The sequence below is a fragment of the Anguilla anguilla genome, chromosome 9 (assembly GCF_013347855.1).
Source record: "Anguilla anguilla isolate fAngAng1 chromosome 9, fAngAng1.pri, whole genome shotgun sequence".
Taxonomy (NCBI): Eukaryota; Metazoa; Chordata; class Actinopteri; order Anguilliformes; family Anguillidae; genus Anguilla; species Anguilla anguilla.
In genome coordinates, this window is record NC_049209.1 from 2,059,772 (window position 1) to 2,085,023 (window position 25,252).

At 48.6% G+C, this 25,252-nt stretch overlaps 1 protein-coding gene across 2 annotated transcripts in view; it reads left to right on the forward strand.

Annotated features, from left to right (window-relative positions):
• Nucleotides 1-2,169: 2,169 nt before the first annotated feature.
• The window catches only part of larp1 (La ribonucleoprotein 1, translational regulator), a 34,456-nt gene continuing 11,373 nt past the window's right edge, over nt 2,170-25,252 (forward strand). Inside the window, exons 1-7 of one of the 2 annotated variants that reach the window (XM_035433657.1) lie at nt 2,170-2,857; nt 18,567-18,628; nt 19,215-19,280; nt 20,563-20,643; nt 23,354-23,501; nt 24,489-24,623; nt 25,057-25,209. In XM_035433657.1, coding sequence (XP_035289548.1) covers nt 2,452-2,857; nt 18,567-18,628; nt 19,215-19,280; nt 20,563-20,643; nt 23,354-23,501; nt 24,489-24,623; nt 25,057-25,209 — 1,051 coding nt within the window. In that variant the 5' untranslated portion in view covers nt 2,170-2,451. The remainder of the gene's footprint in view (nt 2,858-18,566; nt 18,629-19,214; nt 19,281-20,562; nt 20,644-23,353; nt 23,502-24,488; nt 24,624-25,056; nt 25,210-25,252) is intronic. The other variant, XM_035433658.1, reaches the window with a different exon arrangement.

Below are 25,252 nucleotides of genomic sequence, written 5' to 3' on the forward strand. Positions count from 1 at the left end.
ATGGATGGGGCATGGATAATGGATGGATGGGACAGTACTGGGACATAAGTATCAGGTGCAGGTCGGCTCCCCTAGGTTTTGACATATGAGAGACAGACACTGGCCCACATTGTGCACTCTGACTTTTGTCTCTGTCCAATCAGATTCCTTATAAGACTTGTGGGTGGAGTTTTCATAGTAAATGATCTCATGTTATCCATTCATTTAACATTTTATTAATGGGTATGTTTGTGTGTCTGTTTGTATGGGTGTATGTATTTGAGTTTATTAAATATTTTTGTTATTTATTCATTTATTGAATTACTTAATTATCAATTTTCAAGGTATAAGTTATGACAACAAAAAAAAGTGCATTGTTTGTGTCCACATCTCTTTAAGATATGAAAATGAAAAAAATACCACCTGTTGATTGTGCTCAAACCTTGGAATACTCAAAGCATTAAAAATTCTAATTTTTTTTCTTTTTTCTGTTGTGGATCATGTGATTTGGCTAATTAGCAGTCTTTCGCGAGGAAAGCTGTTTTCCACACGCGCGTTTCCCCTGGGTAAGCAACTCATTTGTCTGTCAGCTGCGCTGTTGTGGTCGGTCATGGGGACTCGCACGGCGCACGGGGTCAGAGAAACCGGGCCCTTTGTTACCGTTACCGCTGCGTGTCATTGTGTGTGTCGTCTGCGTCTCACCCCCCACCCCCACCCTCCCAAACCTCCCGCCCCCCACCCCCACAACCCACCCACGTGCTGTCCTCCTCCTTTGGGTTTGCTTTGGCAAAAACACGACATTTCGCTGTTTGCGTTTTCAACAGGAGCACAAACGCTTCCAGGTGGGTGACACACAAAAAAAAGAAAAAAGAAGCTCTCTCTGGAATCTTTCTGGTGTTTCCAGGCCTTTCCCCGTCCCCTTTCTACACACATTCCAGTGCTGGTCGGGGTTCCCTGAGATTTCGGCTGGACCAAAATAAGTAAGATATTGGCCTGGATGAATAACAGCAGAACCGATGGCAGCCAAACCTGGCAACCTCATCGCTAAGCCCTTATTGGCTGCCTGTGGCCCCTGTCATAGTTTGACAGGTCCTGCCTTCAGGTGTTCGCTGTACTACAGGTATGAGGAAGAAGGGAACATTGCCAAAGCAACGTAGAGTAAGCACACATTTTGGGTGTTGGCTTGAGAATATTCTGGGGGAGCTCTAACAACTGCTACTCTCCCTTTTCGTCCCACCCCCAACGCGGGAATCACATGACCTGTTTTCACAGGATCAGCTAGTACAGGCGCTCGTGGGTTTGGGCTTCCATAACTACAGCGTAACTACAGCGTCACAGTTTACAAGTGTTTAAGCGGTGAAAGGGATCCTCGGGAAAACTGGCCGTATTAGGTGCAGTAAGACTTGGGAAATATGTGCTAATCTGCAGGAATGTGCACTGACTGACCACAGCAACCTACAAGCAGAATGTGGCCAGAATGTGCTTGAGGGTTGTTTTGTCGACATAAATATGCACTCAAAATATAAACCTTTACTAGCTTCACAGCAAACAGATGATCACTTACTATGCCCAATATGTGATTGCTAAGCCTATACTCAACCCACAGGGTATTTTTAGAACTCATCACCACTATCAGAACCAGAAATTGGATCCAATTAAATAAATAAAAAATGTCTTATGAGAGTACAGGCACTATTCCGCAGTTGTGTGCATGGTTTGTGTGACCTTTCATTTTATATTATTGTGAACTTAAGAAAAGTGCGTGTTAAATGTGTACATAAGCCCATGTGGACACGCTAAATAGGCCCGCCTTACAGTAGCCAATCACTGCCTGGGATGTACTGTTCACACTGTACTGCAACTTTTTTCCAAACAAATTAGAGACTATGACACAGCAGACACAGTGGGATTTTAAAAATCGTTGAACGCCATTGAAACGCATGTACTATTTAACACGCGGTATAAACATACTATTAAACGACCATTACGGAGGCATGGCGTACATCCAAAAGCTGCGACTACAAGCGCGTAACATTTCCAACATGTGGACGGACACACGTGCTCCTCCTGCATTCAACACGTGCATATGGGCAAATATGGTGAAGTGGAGCAAACGCTTCGTAAATTCATTTCTGCAAGGCAGCGTTGAGAGCTACGTCATCATTATTACGCCTCTCTCACGCGCATCTTTGCGTGCTCGTTCCCAGGTTGGGCGTACGTGCGCGTACCTCCCGATCGCGTGGTGTTCTTCCATATTGCTGCTAGTGGTGGAGATTAGCAAGAAATTTTTAAAGAGGTGTTCGGTGGTGTTTTTTATATGTTTTAATTTAAACGGACCACTCTGCATCTTAGACTAAAGAGTATTTGGTCTAGGGGTGGAGTGGAGAAAAGATAGAGACGAGTTGAATTGCGGATTACAATATTTTTTGCTCTCGATTTGAAGGCGAATTTGGGGGTTGAGGAAAAGGAGAAATGGCCACTCAGGTGGAGACTCTCCTACCGAACAATCCTCTGTTGAAGCAAGAGGAGCACGGGCATGCAAGCAAAATGCAACAAGGAGATGAATGTCTTGAGAAGGGGGCGAAGGCGACGTCTGCTGCAGACGAGGGGAGCAAAGTCAAGGGAGGCGAGTCGGAACAGGGAGTGTTTGCCATGAAGGAGCCGAGCAAAAAGCAGGTGAAAGATGAGAGCAACAGCCAGGAAAAGATCAACCTCGATAAAGAAGCGACCCATCTCAAAGATTCCGATGGGCAAATGGAGGAAGATCTTAAATGCAGCAAAAAGGAGTTTGCCGAAGCCCCCCCGCCCAAGGTTAACCCGTGGACTAAGAAAATGAACGCAGTGACCGTGGTCAGTGTGAATGGGCAAACTCATCATGGTGTGTACCTCCCCTGGTTATTCACGTTCAGCCATAGTCGCTAGATGCTTGTTAATGTGTGTTTTTATTGCTGTCGGCATTTAACTCGCTTGCTTGTGTTTCTTATCGGACATTGGACAGCCAGAACCAACCCGCGATAGGACGGTGGGGAGTTACAGGGGTAATGCTGCACTGCACATTAGCAAGCTAACTACCAGAATGCTCTATATATAGAGTAAGGCCTAAAACTATTTTAGGAATAAGGGGATGCTTTACGCCTGTATCAACTACCTAGCTGCCCAAGTAGTCAGCTGATTGGGTTTGAAATGTTGTATGATAGCTACGAAATCATATGTAGGAACTAACTTCTCCAGTTAGACTAACAGTGAGTAATCTATTATCAAGCTGCTAATATGGGTCGTTGCATATTTGTGGGTGGTATGATATGTAGCACTATCTGGCTGGCTGGTTAATATGACAGGCCCTTGTGTTGTACCTTCGTGGTAGTGTCCAAGTCTCTATAGACTAATATCCCTATCAGAATGTTGTCCAGGTCACTGCCTAACGGTAGTACCGTTGCTTAGCTAACGTTAGCGGTGGTTGAGCTGCCACAAGCTAATCCCACGTTGTCATTGCACAATGCTTGCCAGCTGGCTTGTACAACTGGTTAAATGGTACTTGTTACCACTCTTTATTTGAGCGTACTGTAAATATTCAGCGGTAAATATATTTAGATATAAACCATTAAGCCCGTGCACTAGTCAGGGAGGATGTGATCCATTGTTTGTTGGCCGTCTTAACATCTTTGCTAACAGCGTGCAGAAGACGGAATAGCCGGTTTGCTAATTTGCCTGGCTAATGCTAGCTAACCATACGCTCATGACATGGTGACTTTGCCCCTCCAGCGTTGCGTCTGGCTGGCGAGCCAATTTATGACAAAGCTTCAGAGCATAATAAAAAAAACGCAGACTTGCTAGCTAATTTGGAATGCTGTCTAGCAGTCCTGAATGTCTAGAAGGACAAGTTATTTAGTTTAGCTATCTTAACCAAACTTGCAGCTAGATGGCAAAGCCATCCTGGGGCCTACTAGTCGTTGGCTAACAAGCTATCTAATAGCTAGCTAATTGGATAGTGAAAGACGGACAGGCCACAGTCAGCATTTTGATATTATTTTCATGCATAGCACTACATTTGGTTTGGGGGAAGGCATCCTCTGGCGGTGACCTTCACTGTATAAAGACCGAATTTGACTGGAAAGGGTCGTTAAATTGCAGGTTTGTTATGGAACATCACGTGTTCTGTCCACGTGTGAGTCCGCCTTAGTCCAAGATTTTTCAACGTTACGAAAACTTTAGTTGGCTTGTTGTCTAGCTGCGATTTTATCGTTATAAATGCTTACTTGTGGTACTTGGCTACACATGTGACTAGCCGTCTTAATGAGGTTTCTTGCTGGATACCTCGTCACGTCAACGCACAAGATCTGGCTAGCTCGCTAACACCTGATATAATTTATATTTCGGTAGTTTCTACAGAGAAATGGTTGCAAAATGCAACATGTATAAGCAGTTTGTACACTGGTCCTCTGTATTAATAGTCTACTTTTGATTTTTTTTTTTTGGAAGAAAAAGTGTCCTTGTGTTGGCGTTTCAAAGTTATTCTATCCCATAATCCTTTAGTATCAAGACAACGTGGTTTCAGCCATGTGATCCCATCAGATGTATGACTTCAAACCGCTATTTTTGTTTGGGGCAGCTTAAAAAGAAGTGGAACGCTAGAAACCGATCAGATAACGAATTAATTCGAGTTATCCCGTTAGTTTGAAGTCACGGTTGGCGTTGAGAAAGTTGTAAACAATACAGGGCGGCCTTGCAAACGCGTCCCTTCCCCCCACGGTTACAGTCAGGGAGAACTGCTTGTTTTCTACTGCCGTGGTGCTGCCGTGATCGGCGGGGGGGTGCATTTACAGGAAATAAGCGAACGGTCCTTGTACAAGAAAGCAACTCATTGAAACGCGGTCCTGTATCAGTACAGGGCTACCGTAGTCAGGACCGGGTAATCAGATTTTTTTTTCCTATCAGGAATCTGCACAGTAGTAAACATTTTCTGTTTCAACGTCGGTCTTACTAGTGCCTTCAGCAGAATTGGTGCTGAACACTGTTAAAAGTAGTGAAAAGCATAATGGATGCCTGCTATAAGCGTGTACAGACTAAGTTTAAAACTATGGTTACAGTTCATAAATAAAATCTTTTTTTATAGAAAACTCATATTTCCAGTGTCATGTTAAGTGTTACCTTTTCACTCACCTTGCTGACCAGAGGTAATTTCTACCCTGTCATTTTGTAACGGTCAAATTCACGCCCCCGCAGTGAGAACCTGTCCCGTGTACATTGTTCAAGGTCCCTCTCGGTGTTGTGAAATATCGGTGAGAATGTGAAATCTGTCGTATTTGGCTGCCACATGCCAAGGCTGTCAGGGGCATGGGGAAATGGTCTGGCTGGGTTTTCCTCGAATTAGCATCAGCTAATTCCTGAGACAGAGGAATGCCAAATGTACAATTGGGCATTCCTGTCTTGCTTCCAATTCTGTTGTTTTTTCTGTGTCAGAGAACATTATATTTATTATTCTGGGATGCTGTATTTAAGTGAGCCGTTTTGACTTCACACTGGTTCACCCAGAAGCAAGCTTTATTGTAAAAGCCTTAACACTTTTAGGATTGGTTGGGAATTTAAGATGAATTATTCAAGAGAACTAAAACGGGGCCTTTTGGTTACATGGATCTCCACGATGGCAGTTTGCAAAACTGGAGTTTTCCTGTGTCACCGATGCCTTGCATGCCGACCAAAATATTTTAAATATTTGACGTTAAATGAGGACATGGTGCTGGAATGGTTTCTGTTATTTGGACTTGTTGTCTTGCAGGCTTGTGACATACGGCCCTGTGTGACAGTCTGTTCACGGCTTTGACCCAAAACGAAATTCCTGCTTGTAAAGCAAGTGAAGCATAAAGTTAGATGTGCACATCTGCCAAACACGTTTATAAAAAAAAAACAAAAAAAAAAAACTTTTTGCCCAACTTGGATTCCAATAAATATTCTGTCTTCTCCAAACTGACCTGGGATTACCTCTGTTGGAGCTCGTCAGCTGTGCTAAGTCGTGAAGTCGTATCACAAAATCTTTCAGTCTTCTCCCACCCCACCCCTCTTTGACGTGGAATCAAGACTGGGCGGTGAGGGGGTCATGACCTGGGAAGAAATGCTGACACGAGGGGGGGGGGGGGGGGCTAAAGAGGGAAGGAGGCGCAGGACAGTCCGCAGTCTACCGTCCCGTTTTATTTGGGAGAAATATCGCAGGAGTCCTGTGCAGCACTTCAGCTCCGATTGATGTTTTAGTTTTAGAGAGCGCTGCCGCTCGCCCAGCCTGCTCTGAGAGAACGAGCAGTCGCTCCTGGTGCCTTCACAGCTCGCTGTGAAGCTGCGTGATCACCCAGCGCGTGCGTACACACGCAGAACTAACCCACTTCTGGGCCTCTGGAGATGAAAAGTGCCGAAGATTGCTAAAATATATTTTTAGTCATGGGGGGGGTGGGGGTGGGGGTGGGGGCGGGGGGGGGGGGGGGATGTATTGTATGTACGTGGTTTGCTTGGTAAACCAGGCGTCTTTCATCTTTACCCCTTCCTGCTTGGTCTTTTTATTTATTTAAAAATGAATGTCCAAATCTCTTCTGAGTGGCAGACGGTCTTATGTTCTGTTTGTGCTCCTGCTGGTGCAGAGAGGGGCGTAAATCATGGGGGGGGGGGGGGCAGTGGCTGCAGTGGCGATGGACACGCCCTCTCTCACAGCTGTTAAGATCTGTCCCAGCACGCCTGCCACCCAGCCCTGCTCTTATCGGGGTGCAGTGAGTGTGGGCCGGGCCCGTACTGCCCCCCCCCCCAGCCAGGTCGCCCCGGGGGCTCTGCCAAACTCCTCTGTTTTGGGGGGGGTGGGGCTGTGTGGCGGTCCGCGGAAGCAGGCTGCTCAGGCCTATGTGGCCTCAGGACTGTTCCCCAAACCCCCCCCCCCCCCCCACTTCAGGCATTTCCAGAGTACCTGCACCCAAAGCAGTAGTTTGGGAGCCTGGACGTGTGTGAGTGTCAGTGTGAGAGTGTGTGAGAGTGAGTGACAGAAGCATACACACCTGTCTTTTCCACCATATTTGATTCACCTCATCTTGTGGGGAGCTTGCCTCATTGATACTCGAGCTGAATCTTGAACGTGACCGAAGGACAAATTGTGTCTGCGTCTGTGTGTGTGTGTGTGTGTGTGTGTGTGTGTGTGTGTGTGTGTGTGTGTGCGTGCGTGCGCGCGCACGCTAGCTAGCTATGATATTAAATCTGGTCTTACGGAAATATAAATGTTGGACTGCGTGTATTTTTCCCGGTCTTTGATGTGTACCGTATTTCTCAGTTGCGTTCATACGATCCTGTGAACATGCAGGGGTAGGAGCTGAGCGGTGGGGGTTCTAATGGGGGTGTCGCGGGCGGGGGGGGGGGGGGGGGGGGGGGGGGGGGTGAATAAAGCGCAGTGTGTATGGCGGGTGATGTCGGAGGATCCTGTGCTTGTGGCTGAGTGTTCTCTGCAGAGTTCTTCCCTGGGTAAACCCCTTGAACTTGTAATGACGCTATTTTAATAAGGTGTTTTTTAAAAATGCTCTCCTGCCTGCAGCGCTGTTTGGCTCGGGCCGGGTCCCCAGCGAGGCGTGAGGCTTATCGCCCGGCTCTCGGCTGATTCGGGAGAGGGGGGTGAAGACGCGTCCTTGAATTTGGCAGATATGCTCACCTGCGCTACGTGATCTGAGCCACCTGAGCCCCCGCCCTCTGGAGCAGGGAGCTGCAGCCGCGGGCGGGGGGGTGGGGCCGGGGCGGGGGCACGGGGGGGGCGGGGCCAGAGCCCGGGGGGAGCGGCCGGAGCGTCTGGGAGACGGCGTTCTCATTCCCAGGAACTGTCACAGGCCGTGTGCTGATGTGTGTTCACAGGTGGGCTGCATCTCAGGGGGGGTGGGAGGGGGAGGGGGAGGGGGAGGGGGCGCTGACCTGGATATCCATCAAAGTTTTAAAAAAAAATTTTTTTTACATTTTTGTAACTAAACATTTTTCCCCCCTTTCTTTTTACCCCCAATGATTTGGGGGTGCTGATTTGGGGGTGCCCCCTTGTGTGCTGGTGATGACTTTGTCTCTGAGCTTTGGGTTGGGCTGCCTAATAACTGCCCTTGGATGTGTATTCCGTGTCCATGTGGGTTTCTTTCGCGCACACCTCGTTTACTGAAAGTCTGGTGGCATTTTATCATGAGTGGCAGATTGAAATTAGTTCAGTTTTTCTCCGTTTTTTTTGACAAGCTGTGTCAAGTCCGTTACTCTGAACTTAATCCAGGCCAAATTAAATCATCTGTATCTTATTGGTTTTTTAACCCTCACATAAGGCCATCAAAAAGTAAAGCTCGCCAAACTAAAGTTTTATTTTGAAATGATGTGTTTTGGACTAAATATGGTGAAATGAAGCTGTGAGCCCACAGTGTATATATTAGTTGGTGTATATATTGTAAGTGTGTATGGAAAAAATTTTGTTGGGGAAAAAAGTGTTGATGAACTAGAGCCTTTCCCATGTTATCTGCGTTTCTGTACATACCTGTTTTCAGTTGAGGGTTATGTAAATACAGTCTTCGCTCTCACTGCCTTGTGTGTTGTACAGTCAGGCCTGGATGTTTTTGTTTCATAAAACCGTCCTCTGATGGATTGTTTTTAAAATGTTTTTTTACCTGAAATATTTGTGCAGTACTGAAGTAACCTGACAGCGGTCTTGCTTTAAGGTTTTGGAACGTGCCCGTCTGATCGAATGGCGCGGGGGGGACGGGGTTCGAGGCCGCCCCCCCCCTCGCTGCGGGCCTTTAAATACCCTGTGATGTCCGTGGAACGCAGTCCGTTTGGCTGGAGTGTGAACGCTCACAGGTGCCGTCTGTAGAAAGGACCGCCGGCCTGCTAGTGGAGATATTCACCGATGTGCTTTACCGTCTGAATATGCAGGCCTGTAACTGTGAGCTTCGCACAATGTTTTCATTTTTTGACCCCCACCCCCCCCCTTCCCGGAGTGATTTCATAGTGGCTGTTTACACACACGGGGGTGAAGTTCTCGCCTTATTTGTCAGTTCGTAGTTCAAGGGTCTGCTTTGAAAACAGGAAGTGATGCGTCTGGTGCCCTCTAAATCACTGTCCAAGATGGAGGCTCGTGAAGTAGCGCCCTGAGGTGCATCGAGACTCACCTCGTACAGGATTTATTTTTATTTATTATTTCTTTGGATTTCATTTATCGTTTTAGCCGTGTTCGGCTGAAGGTAGTTTTGGAACCACCTTGACTTTTATCAACAATACTCGCAATCAGTACTGTTGATAAAAGGAGAACAAAAAACAACTGTAGTGAAGACAATTGTGGAAATTTATCTGTAAAAGTTAATGTGTAATCTGATGAAGCTGGTCTAAATGTAACTGTGGTATGACCTCAGTGTTGTTTTCCATATGTATATACGTGTATGTATAAGGCTGGAAAGTTGCGTTTAAATGCTGACTCTGAAGCGAAGCTGGAGGCATCTTGCCCATGATTGTGTTTCTGCATGTGCGTGCAGCTTCAGGCTCCGCTGGGTGTTGACAGCAGCCATGCTCTTCGGTTTGCTGATCTTCCTGTGAAACACTACGGTAATTCATGGCCATATCAGTGAGGCCAGGGGGCCATCCTGATTGGCTGTGCTGCTGAAAAGCGCATTCCACTGCCCTATCGGCTCCGTGCATTCAAATCCACCCCCAGTTTGCCTTCTGTCGGCTTTGCTCTGTTTCACGCCCACGTTTGAAGGGAAACCCTGGTTAAAAATAAACAGAAATTATTGTACATATAAAGATTTGGTTCGTATGTGTCTGACGCTGGGGTCTGTGTGGTTATTCCAGACCATGTCCTGTAACAGTAGGAATGGCCCTTCCTTTACCAGTCACCCATAGCACCGCTGGAGTCGGTGCAGAACGCAAAGCCCTGTTAAAGCTGCTTTTACTCCATGCCTATGATTTATAAGCCCCAACTTGTCAGCTTTTACCTCCTGGTTTAATTCATCCTGCTTTTTCCCCTCATAAATTAATCAATGAAAGCTTCGATGCACGGCCCACGGGTGCTGCTTATTGTATGTTTCCCCCCCTCCCCATCGCCAATGTTTCTAATCAAGCTTCTTGAACAAAGACCATCTTCTTCTCAGCACTGTTTTGTTTTAACGTGTGAATTCCGGTAAAGCTGTAAAGCTAGCTGGCAGATCATGAGTCCTGTGGTGTTGGGCTTTTGGGGGTGGGGGCAGGTCGGGGGGGGGTTACTCTGCTAACTCATGCTCTTAATTTCTCCTTAGCCCCCCCCCCCCCCCCCATTCAAGCATCGAAAGGCGCGAAGGTTTTTTTTGGTGCGTACATTGAGACACTAAAAGTACATTTTTAGTTCACTGAAGTTCTTCTTCAGATGGACCCTTCAGACCGTTAGGTCTTCATGTGTTTACGTTATTAATCGATTAAACTGAACTGACTGTGAATGAGGAACGGTGTGTGACCTGTCAGCGCAGGAGCGTTAGCTGTGTGCTCGCGTTAATATTGCTACTCGGCTGAAGGGCTTCAGTGCTCAGTGCCTTGCAGTGGACTGGGCCTGTGTTTCTGAGCACAGTCTGAGCGCAGTCTGAGCGCAGTCTGAGCGCAGTCTGAGCGCAGTCTGAGCGCAGTCTGAGCACAGTCTGAGCACAGGCTGCATGGACGGGACTTCTCTCTCAGACGGGGCAGTATATGGGTGTATTGATGACGTGCTGTGTTGCCGGTGACAGTCTTAATCACATTAAATAATAAAACCGCTCTGGCAGCAGCAGCAGAGAATCCCGACCGTTCGTCCCCTGAGTGTCCGAGGCCTGGGCCTCGCCCAACGGCCGTCTTCTGGACGGTTGTGTTAAAATAGGTCTGTTTCTCTTTCTGCAGTTGGCATGAGGGGGAGAAGGAATGACTGGATGAACCGCGGTGGTGTATTTTTTAGGGAGAAATCCTGCGCTGCGCTGCGCTGAAACGCTGTCCGTACGCAGTCTGCATTTTAAAAGGGCCCACAAACGACGCTCATTTAGATGATCGCCGCGGCGTTGTGTTTGCGTTCCTGTCTAAATGGTGAAAGTGACACCTGACACATTTACTGGCTGCTCGAGTTACCGTTTGTTAGGGTTGTGCGTTTCGATTAAGTTGCTCTGTAAATATTCTGCCTCCCCCCTACGCCCACCTCCTCAATTATTCTTTCTGTTTTGCGTTCACTCACATGTTCAGGCAGAAATATTAATATCAGGACATAATTTTTATGATTTTACTTTTTGGCTTCATCATATATTGATCAGAAAAAATGATGATATCGAAGTTTGAAAATGCCAAGGTAGTAGGCTATATTAGTGCTTGCATGGATCTGTTTAAAGAGGTCCTGTGTTTTGCAGTCCCCTATAGCTGTGTCTGTAAGACCCATCCATAGCTGCGGCAGAGTCTGTCAGTTCAGCACAACACAAGCCAGCCTGTGTCACCTATCAAACCTGCGTCCGGCTGCCAGGCAGATCGACGCTGTGCGTCCAATCACAGTTGCTGCTTTTGCATGGTGACTGACAACTGGGGCCTCATTGGGCAGTCCTACAGCCAATCACCCACTACAGCCAATCACCCGCTTCTGGCAATGACCCGCTGCCCTGTGATCACCAGTGTTCCGTGCTGGACTGTGTGTTTATGCTGCAGTGCAGGGCTTTGGACAGGTGAGCAACCCAGGGTTAAATTAAACCCAGACAAACTGGGAACAATGTTACCCCGCCTCCTGTGGTCCTTGTGAGCTCTAACAACCTTCAGTCTATGTGAAACATTCCTTCATCTTCTTGTAGAGTGACTCTGGTTATGCTTTATACTTTCCATAACTGTCCGTGTGCATTCTGCCGTCCATGTTGTCCATTCTGTCTGACCAAATGAGAGCTGCTTCACCACTGCTTCTTCTCTGGAACGATTCGTGATCATTTAAGGGACCGACCAGCAAGTGCAGTTCCTTTGTTCGCGAGAGAAACTAGACGGCTACCTGTGTTCACTTTAATTCCCCCTCCGCCCCAGGGTGTGTATCCTCAGAAGACCTTTGGAGGTTTAATAAAGGAATCATTTCTGCCCAGGAGGGTTTTTGCGTTGGAGAACTTATTTGGCGTACAGGAGTGCATGTGCACTGTAGTCAGAAACTTAATATGGCGCTGGCCTGGTTGCCTGTATTTAAAATCTAGGTCTTCAGCTTTGTGTCAAATTGCAAAATGAGTGCAAGAGTTGTTTTGTTTTTTTAAAGGAGATTGAACAGTCCACCTTCTATATATAATTTATAATTAGCATTTATTCTGACAGTGGTAAAGGAGACTGCATTATGGACAGGGGGCATTTTCTGTACCAAAATTACCATGGCAGGGAACCAAATCCACAACTGCGGGGGGGGGGGAGGGGGAGGGGATTCAGAGTTGCCTGCCCTGTGGACTCTGGAACACCTCTCCCCCACAATTTTCATTTTTGGAGATTGTGTGGGTTTTTTTTTTAAATGCTTACATGTGTCATATTCCTTGCTGGTGGAGCGGCAGGTTTCTTGAAAGGAATTAAATGTGAGGAACCAAAAGAGCACCTGAAATGGATCTGTGGATTAAAAAGAGCCGCAGTCATTGTTGCTTTATTTGCAGTAGTACTTATCTCAGTGGGCTGGTCTGTGACTGAATTGTTTCGCTGTGAGCTGCTCTTGCGGTGGCCAGAATGCAAACTTGTACAAAGACATGTCACCCCTGCCTGTGGCTGAAGTTGAATGGAAAGTAAAATGGTGTCACGCTACGTTCTCAGTAGTTCAGGCTGAAAAGCGCGCGGGCTGTGGCTGGACTGGAGCTAGCGTTAGCGGTTTCTTGACGCTCGGTCAGTAGGACGAAATGGGAGAGGTGGGTTTGCGTCTGGCTCGTGGAGCGACGCTCCTGCCTCTGCGCTGCCGGCGCTCTGGAGACGTTTGGTCAGTCAGAAGGGTCCTCCTTCACTAGGCGGCGTGGAACAAACGCCGGACCTTTTAAGCTCGAAGATGAAGTCATTCAGTCGAACTGAGGTGGATGTGAACGTAAACAGACTGGGTGCCAAAAGATCACTTGGAAGCTCTGTTTAAGTGTCTGTCTGCGGGCCCTGCTTGCAGTGGCTATCTTTTATTCATGAACTAAAGGCTTTCTTTGCTTCTGGCAATCGCACAGTAGTGTCTGTGCTTGTGCTACCTACGGATTTCTCTAGCTAGCCCGCTAGCTGAAATAGTTGAGGAATGTAAAATTGTGGGTTTACTTCCTCTAATAGAATACGCTGTCAGCCCTGTCAGTTTTTGTATGACCAACTTGATTGGCTTGTCTCTACAGTGTCTGAAGTTATGTGCGTTCCAGATTATAACTGCTGTTGGGATACCAGTATAGCCTGAAGGATTGATTTTAAAGGTCCGATCAGGTAAATAAAATGTTGGAGATCTGTTGATTTATCTTTGTGTATATATATTTATGGTTATGGTGCAGGTGCCTTTATTCCTGTGAGCCGTCTTGAAGCCAGACCTGCTGAGTGTGTGCTTAGTCATGTCAGGAGAAAACTGCAAGTGGCTCACCTTTTTAATATTTGTTCTGTCACAAGTCATATTGCAGTCGCAGCATCTAACAAAATGACCACCGTGTGATATTTTTTAAGTGTCTTGCAGCCCTCAACATTGATGCAGAAGTTATGGCTGTATATTTTGAACAGCACATAAAGAATAATAATAGTCAGTGAGGAAATGAGGAGATAGAGCTCATTGGTTTGTGGCGGCCATGTTTAAGAAGCAGCGACTTTATTTTCTTATATTAGACAGTTCTGATATGAAGGGGGGGGGGGCGTGCTTGGGGGGGGGGGGGGGGGGGGGGGGGGGGGGGGGGCTGTGTTAATCAGACCTGGTATTTAGGGGTCCAAACCCTGAAGCAGCCAGAACACTTAATTGTAGGTTTTGTTGTTTTTATGCCGTTGGTCCAAAAAAAATCACCAAATATGCACTGCTTTGCTTTTGAAACTGTGCTTATATAGGGAGGCCTGCTCAGAACCCTCTACAATTCAGCCAAATTATTCATAACAAAAAGCACTAGTGACTGGTGCATAAATGTTTTGCATGCACAATCATGATTATAATATCAACCATAGGATTCCAGCACTCTTGATTCTTGCTGCATAAAGGGCTGATGGTTGTCTGTGGTTAACTGCTTAATTCTGCTGGTTTATTTCTGTGCTCAGAATTGGCTGGATGGATGGACCCTTTTGAAGAGTAGGTTTTTTGGAAGGTTCCCCCCGCAAAAAAATTCTAAGTCAGTGTTCTAGAACTTCATCACTGTTCAATCACCGGCAGTGACTGTGACATCATCATCAGAATGTCAAGTTGAGAACATTCCAATCGCGTGTCTGCGATCTCGCTCCTCTAAGGGGCTAATTGAGCGTTCGTCCTGGGTTCTGCTGTGGCCCCATTATGAAGGGTATTTCACAGATACGTGCATCGGTTTGCCCCCGGGTGGGGTGGGGGGGGGGGGGGGGGGTGATGCGTTTTGTAATTCTGAGAGTTGGTGATGACTTGTGACATAACAGCGGGCCTGTGATATTCCTGCGGTACAGTTATGTAGCTCTCTGTGGAATGTCACTCGTTGTGTCTCGCCCATATTCCACAGGGGCGCGTGTCCGGAGCGCTGTGTGCCTTTAATCCTGTGGACTGCGAACGTCTGTGACTGACTGACTGAGTGATGAAGTTACACCACTGGTCGGCCGAGTTATGAAGTTAGACCATTGGTCGGCCGGTCCAGCCATGTACTAGGTTTTGACCTGGTCTTGTTATAACTTCATTTTCGTGTTGTTGGGAAGGCGTGCAGCCAGTCGTGGTATTTCACTGTGCACGTTGAGTTTATTCGCTAACGTAATTGGGAGAATCGGGCCTAGCAGAGTCTGTTCTGACCCCTGTGTGCACCAAGAGAACGGAATCCTAGAACAAGTGCCACTGGGGGTACATGCTGAATTTAATTTAACCCTAAAAAAGTATGCACGTATAATATTAGCCTGCTTTTTATCTTCAGGAAATAAAATGTTCAGTTATAGATTTTATGAATCGGGCAAACTAATAGAAAAGTTTTTTTAAATTATTTTTTTATTAACATTACAGAATACAAGTACCTGAACATGAAATTGGTTTTTAGAACCTTTAAAAACTTGATTTTAAGGCCCCAGCGTAATCGCATTTCTCGTTTATGTCTCATTTCACACGTGTATTTGCTGAGTGTGTGGGCGTGGTCCCGTTCTCATGGAGCTACTGGCATTTCAGGCCTGTTCGTTCGGTCCTCACAGGCTCCTCTGAATACAGAGTCCCCCCCCCGATGTTCCCACGGGCCAGATTTAGCCCACATGCTCCGCTCATACTCCGTACTAAGTTCCGATGTCTGCTGCAGTTGACTAGGCACCCTACGTTTTCAGAAGTGTCTTCCAGCATGGTCTTGCTTTGTGTTTATAATAGGATCATCACTCTATTTTTAGTTTTAAGGTCAGCATTCCGGTCATAAATGTAACCCATCTGTGTGTATTTTGGAAATTTTTGCTGGTCATTTTTTTAAATGCTAATTTGGATTTGATGCCCCCAGACCTTGTTGTTGTGAGCGTGGCCTCAGCCTGGGCCTCAGCTCTAAGGTTTTATTCTGCCTCTGCTGCTTTACCAGCTCCTGTCTCCATTTGCCCACACCTTATCAAAGGCTCACAGTTTGGTTGGGTGTGTATCTCGGGAGAACCTCGAGCGCGCGAGTGGAGGAAGCCATTATGAGGCTGAAGAAATGAACGAAACAAAAACAGTCTTAGGCTTGGGCAAAAAGTCAACTATTTGGATTGGAATATCGCTAAGAAGAGAGCACTGGTGAGCTCCTGGCTGGCCAAGGAACAGCTCTACGGTTTGGGGCGATGTTGGCTGTCAGACACTCGCCAAAAAGGAGGGATGAGGGCCAACATCACCCCCCTTTTTTTTCCCCCCCACCTTCAAGTACCACATAAACATCAAATAAGTGCACACTGGCGGGTGTGAGATTTCATGGCCAAGTCCATGCCACGCTGCCCAATATTTGACCACTAGTCTAAAACCATGACCATGCCGCGAACGACGTCTAATCTTGGACAACTGCCACTAATATTTTGAGATGATTTAAAATGTCAGCAGATGAATTCCCCCCCCACCCCCCCACCCCACCCCAACCGTTAAGGTCAGACCATCTTGCTTCTGCTCGTTATTCTGTGAGCTCTGTGCGTCGCGGCTGTTCTGTCGAACGCAAACGCCATGTGCTTCCCCTGCTGAGGGACATCCGGGTTTTTAAAAAAGCAATGACATGGTTTCTGTCCTATGGAATTTCTGACTGGCTGTTCAGGTTATGTGTTCGGAGCATGTTGGAAGCTTTTGATCTTTCAGAAGTTTGGAGCATGATTAATTTCGGGCTTCCTGTGGGTATCGGAGTGTAAAGATAGCTGTGTGTCCTTCTGTCTGTATGTTAAGCAGAGTACACAATTTATGCAAAAGCAAATGCTGTGAACATAACAGTTTGGAGCATCCGCAGTGTTTGTGAGTGTGTGTGTGTGTGTGTGTGACTGAGAGTGAGTGAGTGTGTGTGAGAGAGAGAGAGAGTGTGTGAGAGAGAGTGAGAGAATCAATCAATCAATCTTGGTGAAGGGCCTGTTCTGGTTGTCAGTAGCTGAGGGAAGTTTACGCTTTTAAATGAAAGTTTTGTCGGACGTGTTTGCTTCTTGTGTAATTGCTGTCGCCTTGGATTAGGCCCGACTTTGGGTTCTGACTGTCAGTCTTCCAAAGGTGTTCTGCTAACCCGTTTAGACGGGGGGGGGATGACTCACCTCGCGATGTGCTTAACTGAACATTTAATTTCCAAATATGGACTTCTTCCTGTATTGATCTAGTCCTACCAAAATGGAACATTTGTCAAATCCCTTTTAACCAAGATATAGCTGCCTTTCTTAAACACATCAGACTGGAGTGACCTGTTGCTTGGCCCATAACTGTCTATGAGTTGCACAAACCTTTCTGATAATGCTTTACAGCAGGGGTCCTCAATCTCATCCAGAAAGGGCCGGTGTGGGTGCAGGCTTTCGTTCCAACCAAGCAGTGATGATTCTGCAACACACCTGATTCTACTAATCAGGGTCCTTAGCAAAGACTCTAGTGGTTGATTGTTAGAGCCAGGTGTGTTGTTGCTTGGTTGGAATGAAAGCCTGCACCTACACCAGCCTTTTTTGGGTAATATTGAGGACCCCTGCTTTACAGACAAGCTGCAACTTCCAGAGAGTCAGTTCAACCCGTCTCATTATTACAGATGTCTTTTATGTCCTGTGAACTAAAGTTTGCCGTTCATTGTAATTATGAACTACAGTTTAAGGGTCAGGGGTCAAGTTTGTGGATAAAGGTGAATTCCTGTACCGGCCCAATACTAGATATGTAAAAATGCAAGATGGAGCCTGGAAATAGCCGGGTGGGGTGGATTTTGAATGAACTGTAAAACTTTTTAGACTTTCATAGAAATGAGAAATAATGGTAGCTTGAAAGCCGTTAATTCACTGGGTACCGTTGGTAAGATTTACCTATTGGCTGACAATGTTACAAATTTGTATCCGAGTACATTTATGTCTTTGGGTGATGAGATATACTTTAAGTAAATGAAGACATTTTGAGGTTCCCAAAACTTAAACGATACTGTATTTTTGGTGAATTAAGATTTCTTGTTCTTGAGGGAAAGAATCCTTCTCCTTTTTTGCTTTCAAAATCGGAACTGAAGTCTTTTAATTGCATTCTAATGACTTTTAGTGCAGTTACTGCATGATCGGGGAGATGAGTCTGTCAGAGGGCTCAGGACCGAAGTGTCCATCGTCGAAAGTCGGGCTTAAGCTATTTTTAATGTGGAAATAGTCATCCATTGTGCTGTAGTTTGCATGCTGTGCCCAAACACACAGTGGAAATTGCGACAGACTTGAAAGATCCATCAGTCCCGTAAGTTTAGCATTCTTTAGCTCAGGTCTTAAGAATGCAGAGCGTTTTACGTCGTAAGCTCGTGGATTCCTTGACGTTGGTTTCCGACACGAGGTCGCGCCGTGTAACGGTTTTATAACCTGGCAGAAATTCAAGTCTTCGGTTTCTCCGGTTTTATAAGTGACCCTGATTCTGAATCTGTGGCAGGGCTGTGCCCGAGTAGATTTTTGCGAAGATTTGAGATACAGAGTCCTGCTCAGTATGATGCTCTTTCAAACTACGACCAATTCCCTTATAATAGTTTGGTTTGTTTCCTTTTTGAGGGTGCATGTGTTTTTTATGGTATTTCTGTTTCTCAGTAGTGAACCAAAGGAGATCTTAACTCCGTTTGCTTTTAAGGAAGCCATTGTTCCTCTGAGCGATCTTCTTCCTACTTAAACATGGGCCATGACTCATGAATACTAAAAAAAAAATCAACTCTGGCTGTTAAAGCTGTCTTTCTTAATTCCCCAAACTCTTGCCTGCCCACCCACACCCCTCCCTCCCTTCCCCCAGTAGGATGAAAGCTTGGTTTTGATTGGTCAAACATCTCACTTGTGCTTTTTTGTCCCCCCCCCCCCCTCCCCAGAACCACCAGTGCCAGCCAGGGTGGTGAGAGCGGGCAACCCACGTCCCAGGAGAGGAGGAAAGGTGAGTACCCCCCCCCCCCCCCCCCAAATCCCCCTGTCCCGCTGAGGACCTCTTACTCCAGTAACGGGCCTCGAGGGCCATGAAAGGCTGCCGGTGTCCCCCCCTCCCTTTACCTGGGAGTCAGGTGTGAAGACCGCCTGGCCAATCAGCAGCGCTCACTGTTACGTTAATGACCCGGGGAGAAAAGGAATTTGGATTCGAGGGTCGGGTTCGAGTGTTGGTTTGCTCAGGTCTTCCGTGAGTCGCTGCAGCGGAGGAAACGGCAGACCTTGCCCGTTGTCTTTAGGGCCCGTGGTGCAGCCTGGGATAGGGTGGGGAAGGGGTAGGGGGTCTCTTATAGGGCACGCTGAAATGCAGGGACCGGACTGTGGAATTTCGCTGGACGGGCGGGCGGGCGGGCGGGACGGGTGGGCGGGCGGTGTGAATGCTGTGCCTTCGCTAGCTCCCGATGTGGGCGTTCACACTTGCCGAATTCTGCAGTTGTGCTGAGTCACCCATAAGAAACTGAAAGTGAACGGTTGGTTTTTTTTTTGGTTTTTTTTGGGGTCTGGTCTTTGATTGATCTCCGCCTCCTCCCTCCCGATAGGTCGGAGATTTCGGCGACGCCAACAACTGGCCGACGCCGGGCGAGATCGCGACTAAGGACATGCAGGTAAGCCCCGCCCCCCGAACTCTGCGTGAGCCGCGTTCCCCCTCCCCCCCCCCCCCCCCCCCACGTCCTCCCCCTCCAAAAAAAGACTCCTGGACAGAGTACAGGAAGACTTGGGGAAGGGAGCCTCCTGTCTGGAGTGTGCCACCAAAAGGGATCGTCTCATTGGTGGAAATCGCAGGTGGGCTGTGCCGTTTGAAGGAAGACCTCTGGTGCGGAGTGCTGAATGATGGGTAATCTCATTTAATGGGATGTGGGCGCAGAATTCCCCGGTGTATAGCCATGCCCGGGGCAGTGTGGTCAGGCTTATTACACACCGAATACAGTCCGCGGTGGGGGGATATCTCTACACTGACCATCTCCAGGCTGGGGGTCACCAGCGTCCTCTCGGCAGGTGAAACCTACCTGCGAACCGACCCCCCCGCATCAGCTGAGGGGCGGGATCCCTTTGGGTTTGGGGAGCAGGAGGGGGGGATGGGGATGGCGATGGGGTTGGGGTGGAGGTGGGGTGGAGGTGGGGGCGGGGGCGGGGGCATCGCGGAGCTATTAATTTCACGCCCATTGCATAAGAGTCACCCAGATGCTATTTGTGCGCGATGTGTGTGTGTGTGTGCGCGATGTGTGTGTGTGCGCGATGTGTGTGTGTGATATTCAGCCGCGGCGGAAGGCTGACCCCCCGGTAACCGCCTTTTTTAGGAAAGGGTCGGGGGTTCTCTCCTGCCAGCCGCGGGACGCGATGTAGGTCACGCTGGAGCCAGGAATAACCCGCCCCGGGTCCCTACAGATGGGATGTCCTTTTAGGGGTCCCCCCCGCCACCCCGCCACCCCCGCGACCGGGGCCCTGCGGCTATTTTCGGGGGGGAGACCGGCTCGCTCTGCAGGGAGAGAGCGGAGGAGCCCACTCCTCTCTGGCCCCGCCTTCCCCCCTGAGCACCGCACCTGATTGGTCACTTCCCCTGCCTGGCTGTGGGTCTCTTAAAGGGCCAGCGCCTCTCTCCCAGAAGCCTGTATTTCTGCCCAATCTGCCAAATATTTGAGGCCTTTTCACATAATTTGCCCTCCCCTGGGGTGAGGAGGGCTGAGGCTTTTGGTGAAAACAAAATGGAGCTTTTTATTTTCAAACAACAACCGTATCCGTATTTGTGCCTTGTTTTCTGTGTGTTGTCATTTTGGGACAAAAATGCCTTTTGTTTTTATTTTTTCTTTCTTTCTTTCCTTTGACAAGCCGACAGACGTGGGTTTTGTGCTCCTGTTAAAAAGCTGACTTGTGTCCCCCTCTGCGTAGATTCAGTCTGCGCCCCGGCCTGGGTCTGGTGGCACGTTGGTCAGGCCGGTCAGAGAAGTAGGCCCCAGACACAGATCCCCAGTAAGTGTGCTGCCCCTGGGACACGGGGCAGGCCTGATTCACTGCCCTGTGTGCTTATGCCCACTGTTGATTTAATCTAAAAAAGGGAACAAGGTACATTGTTACATTCAGCTCCTTGTGATCAGGGGGAGAAATTATGAGAAGGTTATCACGCTGGATTAATCATTAATATGATTACGCTAATCTGCACTGCCTGTTGAGTGCGTTGTATAATTGCTGACTTGCGTTTGACTGTTTTTTTTTTTTTTGTGTTTTTTTTTCCTCGGCTTTGAAAATGGTCGTGATTATGTCGCACGGTAGTCGCAGCGTAGTAGGCTTTTGGCTATTAATAGCGCGTGTGAATTCCAGCCTCGCCTCCTAACCAAAGAAGAGAAATGGAGCCGCGAGTTGCATACCGGCATGCGTGGGGCTGAGCATGGAATGAGATGATCACTTCTTCCTCTGGCATTTTTCTCTGGCTGCTGAAATGTACACAGTTACGAGGAGAGCGATCCAGAAGCTCTCGACGGAAGGCTTGGCTTTGGCCCGAGTGCTCGAGCACAAGCTCCCTGTGTTCGCCGTTGGTCTCCAAAGGTCATTAATAACGAGGATTGTTCCAGTAATAAATTTACTCTGCCCCCACTCCCCCCCCCCACCCCCAAAGCTGCAGCAATGCACCAGACCTGCCCCCCACCCACCCCCAAATCTACCCCAATGCACCAGGCCTGCACCCCCCCCACCCCCTAATCTACTCCAATGCACCAGACCTGCCCCCCCCCACCCCCAAATCTACCCCAATCAACCTCCCCCTTCCGTCCGTCCCGTCCTGTCCCGTCCGCCAGGGGTGCCCCTTGACCCCCTCGCTGGAGCCCGTGCAGTAGCGGAGAGCAGGGTTCTCGTCTGCATGGGGGGTGTCCAGAGCGACCCTTTGAAGAGCTGGACGAGCCCTTCCTCTCCGCCCTGCGGTTGCTGTCGAGCGTAAACGCACAGGGGCGTGCGTCCCCGGAGTTCAGTCCCGGGATACGCAGAGAAACATTCCGATAACGGCGACTGCAGCAGCGATACCGCGTTCCCGTTAGTGCCGTTCGGCATTCTTACGCGATCACTGTCCTGTGGGCAGTGTTTCACGAAGCAGGACGACTGAGTTAGCTGGATAACTGCGCTGAGTAAAACCCTGTATCACAGAGCAGGATTACTGAGTTAGCTGGATAACTGCATTGAGTTAAAACCCTGTATCACAGAGCAGGATTACTGAGTTAGCTGGATAACTGCATTGAGTTAAAACCCTGTATCACAGAGCAGGATTACTGAGTTAGCTGGATAACTGCATTGAGTTAAAACCCTGTATCACAGAGCAGGACGACTGAGTTAGCTGGATAACTGCACTGAGTAAAACCCTGTATCACAGAGCAGGATTACTGAGTTAGCTGGATAACTGCACTGTGTAAAACCCTGTATCACAGAGCAGGATTACTGAGTTAGCTGGATAACTGCACTGAGTAAAACCCTGTATCACTGAGCAGGATTACTGAGTTAGCTGGATAACTGCACTGAGTAAAACCCTGTATCACAGAGCAGGATTATCGAGTTAGCTGGATAACTGAACATTCAGACATGTTCATAAACACTTGCAGGGTCTGTAAAATGATGGTAGTGCTAGAGTGGAGTTCCTGAGAGGGGGCGGTTTATATATTGACGCAGTGATCTGTGGACTGGGGGATTCTTATCTGCTACGGTAAAGTAAATGAACTGTCTTTGCTGCGATTGCGAAATTACTGGAAGATCCCTGTGTGTTAGAAACACAGGCAGACTGTCAGATTGTAGCATTAGCATTGTCGCATTAGCTTTGTAGCATTAGCTTTCTATCGTTAGCATTGTAGCTTTAGCATTGTAGCATTAGCATTGTAGCTTTAGCATTGTAGCTTTAGCTTTGTAGCTTTAGCTTTGTAGCGTTAGCATCGTAGCAACGTGGAACCCATGCAGATATGAGGCTACTTCCTGGTGTTGCTGCTACTGAAAAAGAATCAGTAATGTGCAACGCCAGGGCCTGAGAGGGGCCTTCATGTTTGCTTTTGCGGTTCATTGGGTTTGTTTTTGCTGTTGCGGTTCATCGGGTTCTTAGTCCAAAAGTTGGGCTTGACGTTGTGAAGGTGCTTGTGTACACCTGGGCTAAAGTAAGCCCGAGTGATGCACTGTGTGTGTGTGGTTCCGTCTCAGCTGCTGCACGATACGACGCAGCTGCGCGTGAAACGTTTCTCTGCATGGAGTGCAACGTTACAGTGGGTGAGCGGACTGTGCTAATCTATGGAATGCCACTGTGTGTGTGTTATAGTGATCCCACCCACGGAGAATTTGCAGTGGGCTGCACTCAGGAAAATCAGACTGCCCGCTCGTGTGTGTTGTCGTGTATTGACGGTTGTACGAGGCGCCTGCGTCTCCGTTGGTGACGCTGCATGACGGCTGATTCCTCGCCGTTGGTGAAACGCGAAAATGTTATCAGCCCAACCCTGTCACGTGTGTAGCATCCATTTCTGTGGCTCGTTTAATTAAGCCCTGTTTGCGTTCGGTTCAGTCCTGTTCTGAAGACGGTTTAGAGCACTCTACAGTGCTCTACTGTCTCAGTGCATCTGTAGGCAGCTTGATCAGCTCGGCCTTCGCACTGGCGACGTCGGCAAAACCCTTCGTCATCATCGTCTTCCTCGTTTAACGCCGGCCCTCTGATACGCTCCAGGTGCCCAAGAAAGTGATCGTGAAGAAGGAGTCCAAGGAGAAGAGGGAGAGCGAGGAGAGCAAGGAGAACCAGAAGGCCAAGTCGGACGATTCCGGAGAGGAAAAGAACGGAGATGAGGACTCGCAGAAAAACGGGCAGAAGAAGAAAGGTGGGTGTGGGGGGGGGGGCGGAGGGGTGGGGCGGGGCGGGGGGGGCATCATGGGGGAGGGCAGGAGGTCATTTCTGTCAGTCTTAAATTCTAACGACCAGAGTACTGACCCACATTAGGGAGGAGGAAAGGTTGTGCGGTGTTTGTACGAGTGCGTGAGTGATTGAGTGGGTGAGCTTATGAGCGAGCGAGTGAGCGAGTGGGAAGTTAAAATTGGGGCTCCTGGTCCCTTTCTTAGCCATCCCAGAGAACAACTTCTGGGTCAGAATACAAAAAATAAAAAAATGTTTCTTTCACAAATTCTTTCTGGCCTCGTCTGACCTTATAAAACCTCGGCTCTCCTCTGACCCACACATCTGTCCAACATCCAGGAAGTCCAGTAAAAAAAGAGCTTGAATGAGCCTAGAGGAATTTTGGAAGTGTTTATTTTAACTTAAAGGAAGTTAGACTTTCATTAGCCAGCGTTTTCCAGCGTTTGCCAGCGGTCCTGCCTGGAGCGAGCAAGCGAGGAGGAGCGGGAGTAGGAGGGAGGTGTAGGAGGAGCAGGTGGAGGAGGGTGGTGTAGGAGGAGGAGCAGGAGTAGGAGGGAGGTGCAGGAGGAGTAGGAGTGTTCCGCAGGCGTTTTCCCGTCCTCCTCCTTCCCGCTGTGCTCTCACTCTTTGGTCTCTGGGTCCCAGCAGGGCCACGTCATTCTTGGCCGGAGTCCTTTCCAGCGCCTCCCTGCGCCGCCAGCACGGCCTGCTGAGTCCCCCTGCTGGCCAGCAGCGGAATAGCAGCACTCACAAGGACGCGTTGAAAACGCCCCTGAAAGTCCTAATTAAATGCATTCGTTTTTCCTGAAACTTTTAGAGAACTGTGTGCGTGCGGTTGAACGCATGGCTGTGAGGGTGAATGATTTCGTGATTATTTTGCGTGTGCTGTGCTGCTCTGCGCGGTATAACGGAAGACAGGTTGACCCCCCTCTCTCTGCTTTCTCCATTCTCTCAGGTAACAAGCACAGGTGGGTCCCCCTCATGATCGAAGTGAAGTCGGAGGGTCCCAGAGAGCGCTCGGCGTCCAGGAACAACACCCGCCAGAACGAGCCCCCCCGGATGCCCCCTAACAACCGGAATGAGCTGAGAGGTGAGGGGGGGGGGGCCTTCCCCAAATTCAGCCTTGAGTGACAGTCAGGAAATAGAGAAATGGACACACAGTCTGCCAATACATATCAGTATGTATCTGTATACAGTAGAGGAAATACTACTTTGTGTGTGTCTGCGCATGTTGCACTAATTATACACACGCACATCTTCACACTTGTGCATACACTGCCACGCACACTCACACTCTCACACACGCCCACGTACAGAGGCACACACACAAACGCATACACACACACACGCGCGCGCGCACGCACACACACTCTCACACGCACACGCACGCAGAAGCGCCCAGGCACAGAGGCACACACACACACACACTCGCGCACTCTCACACAGACACACACACACGGTACGCTGTACGGTTTCGCTGCGCTCTGATTGGCTGACGGTGTTTCCTGTCGACGCTGCTGCAGACTGGCACAGCGGGAAGTACGAGCGGGAGTGGCGGGACGACCACGACGAGGTGTCCAGCGTGAAGAGCGAGGGCGCCCCCTTCCGCGGCGGCTTCCGGGGGCGCGGGCGGGGCCGGGGGCGGGGCCGGGGGCGCGGCAGAGGAGGCAGCAGAGGTACGTGATTGGCTGAAATGCCCCCAAATGCTGCATGTGGTGC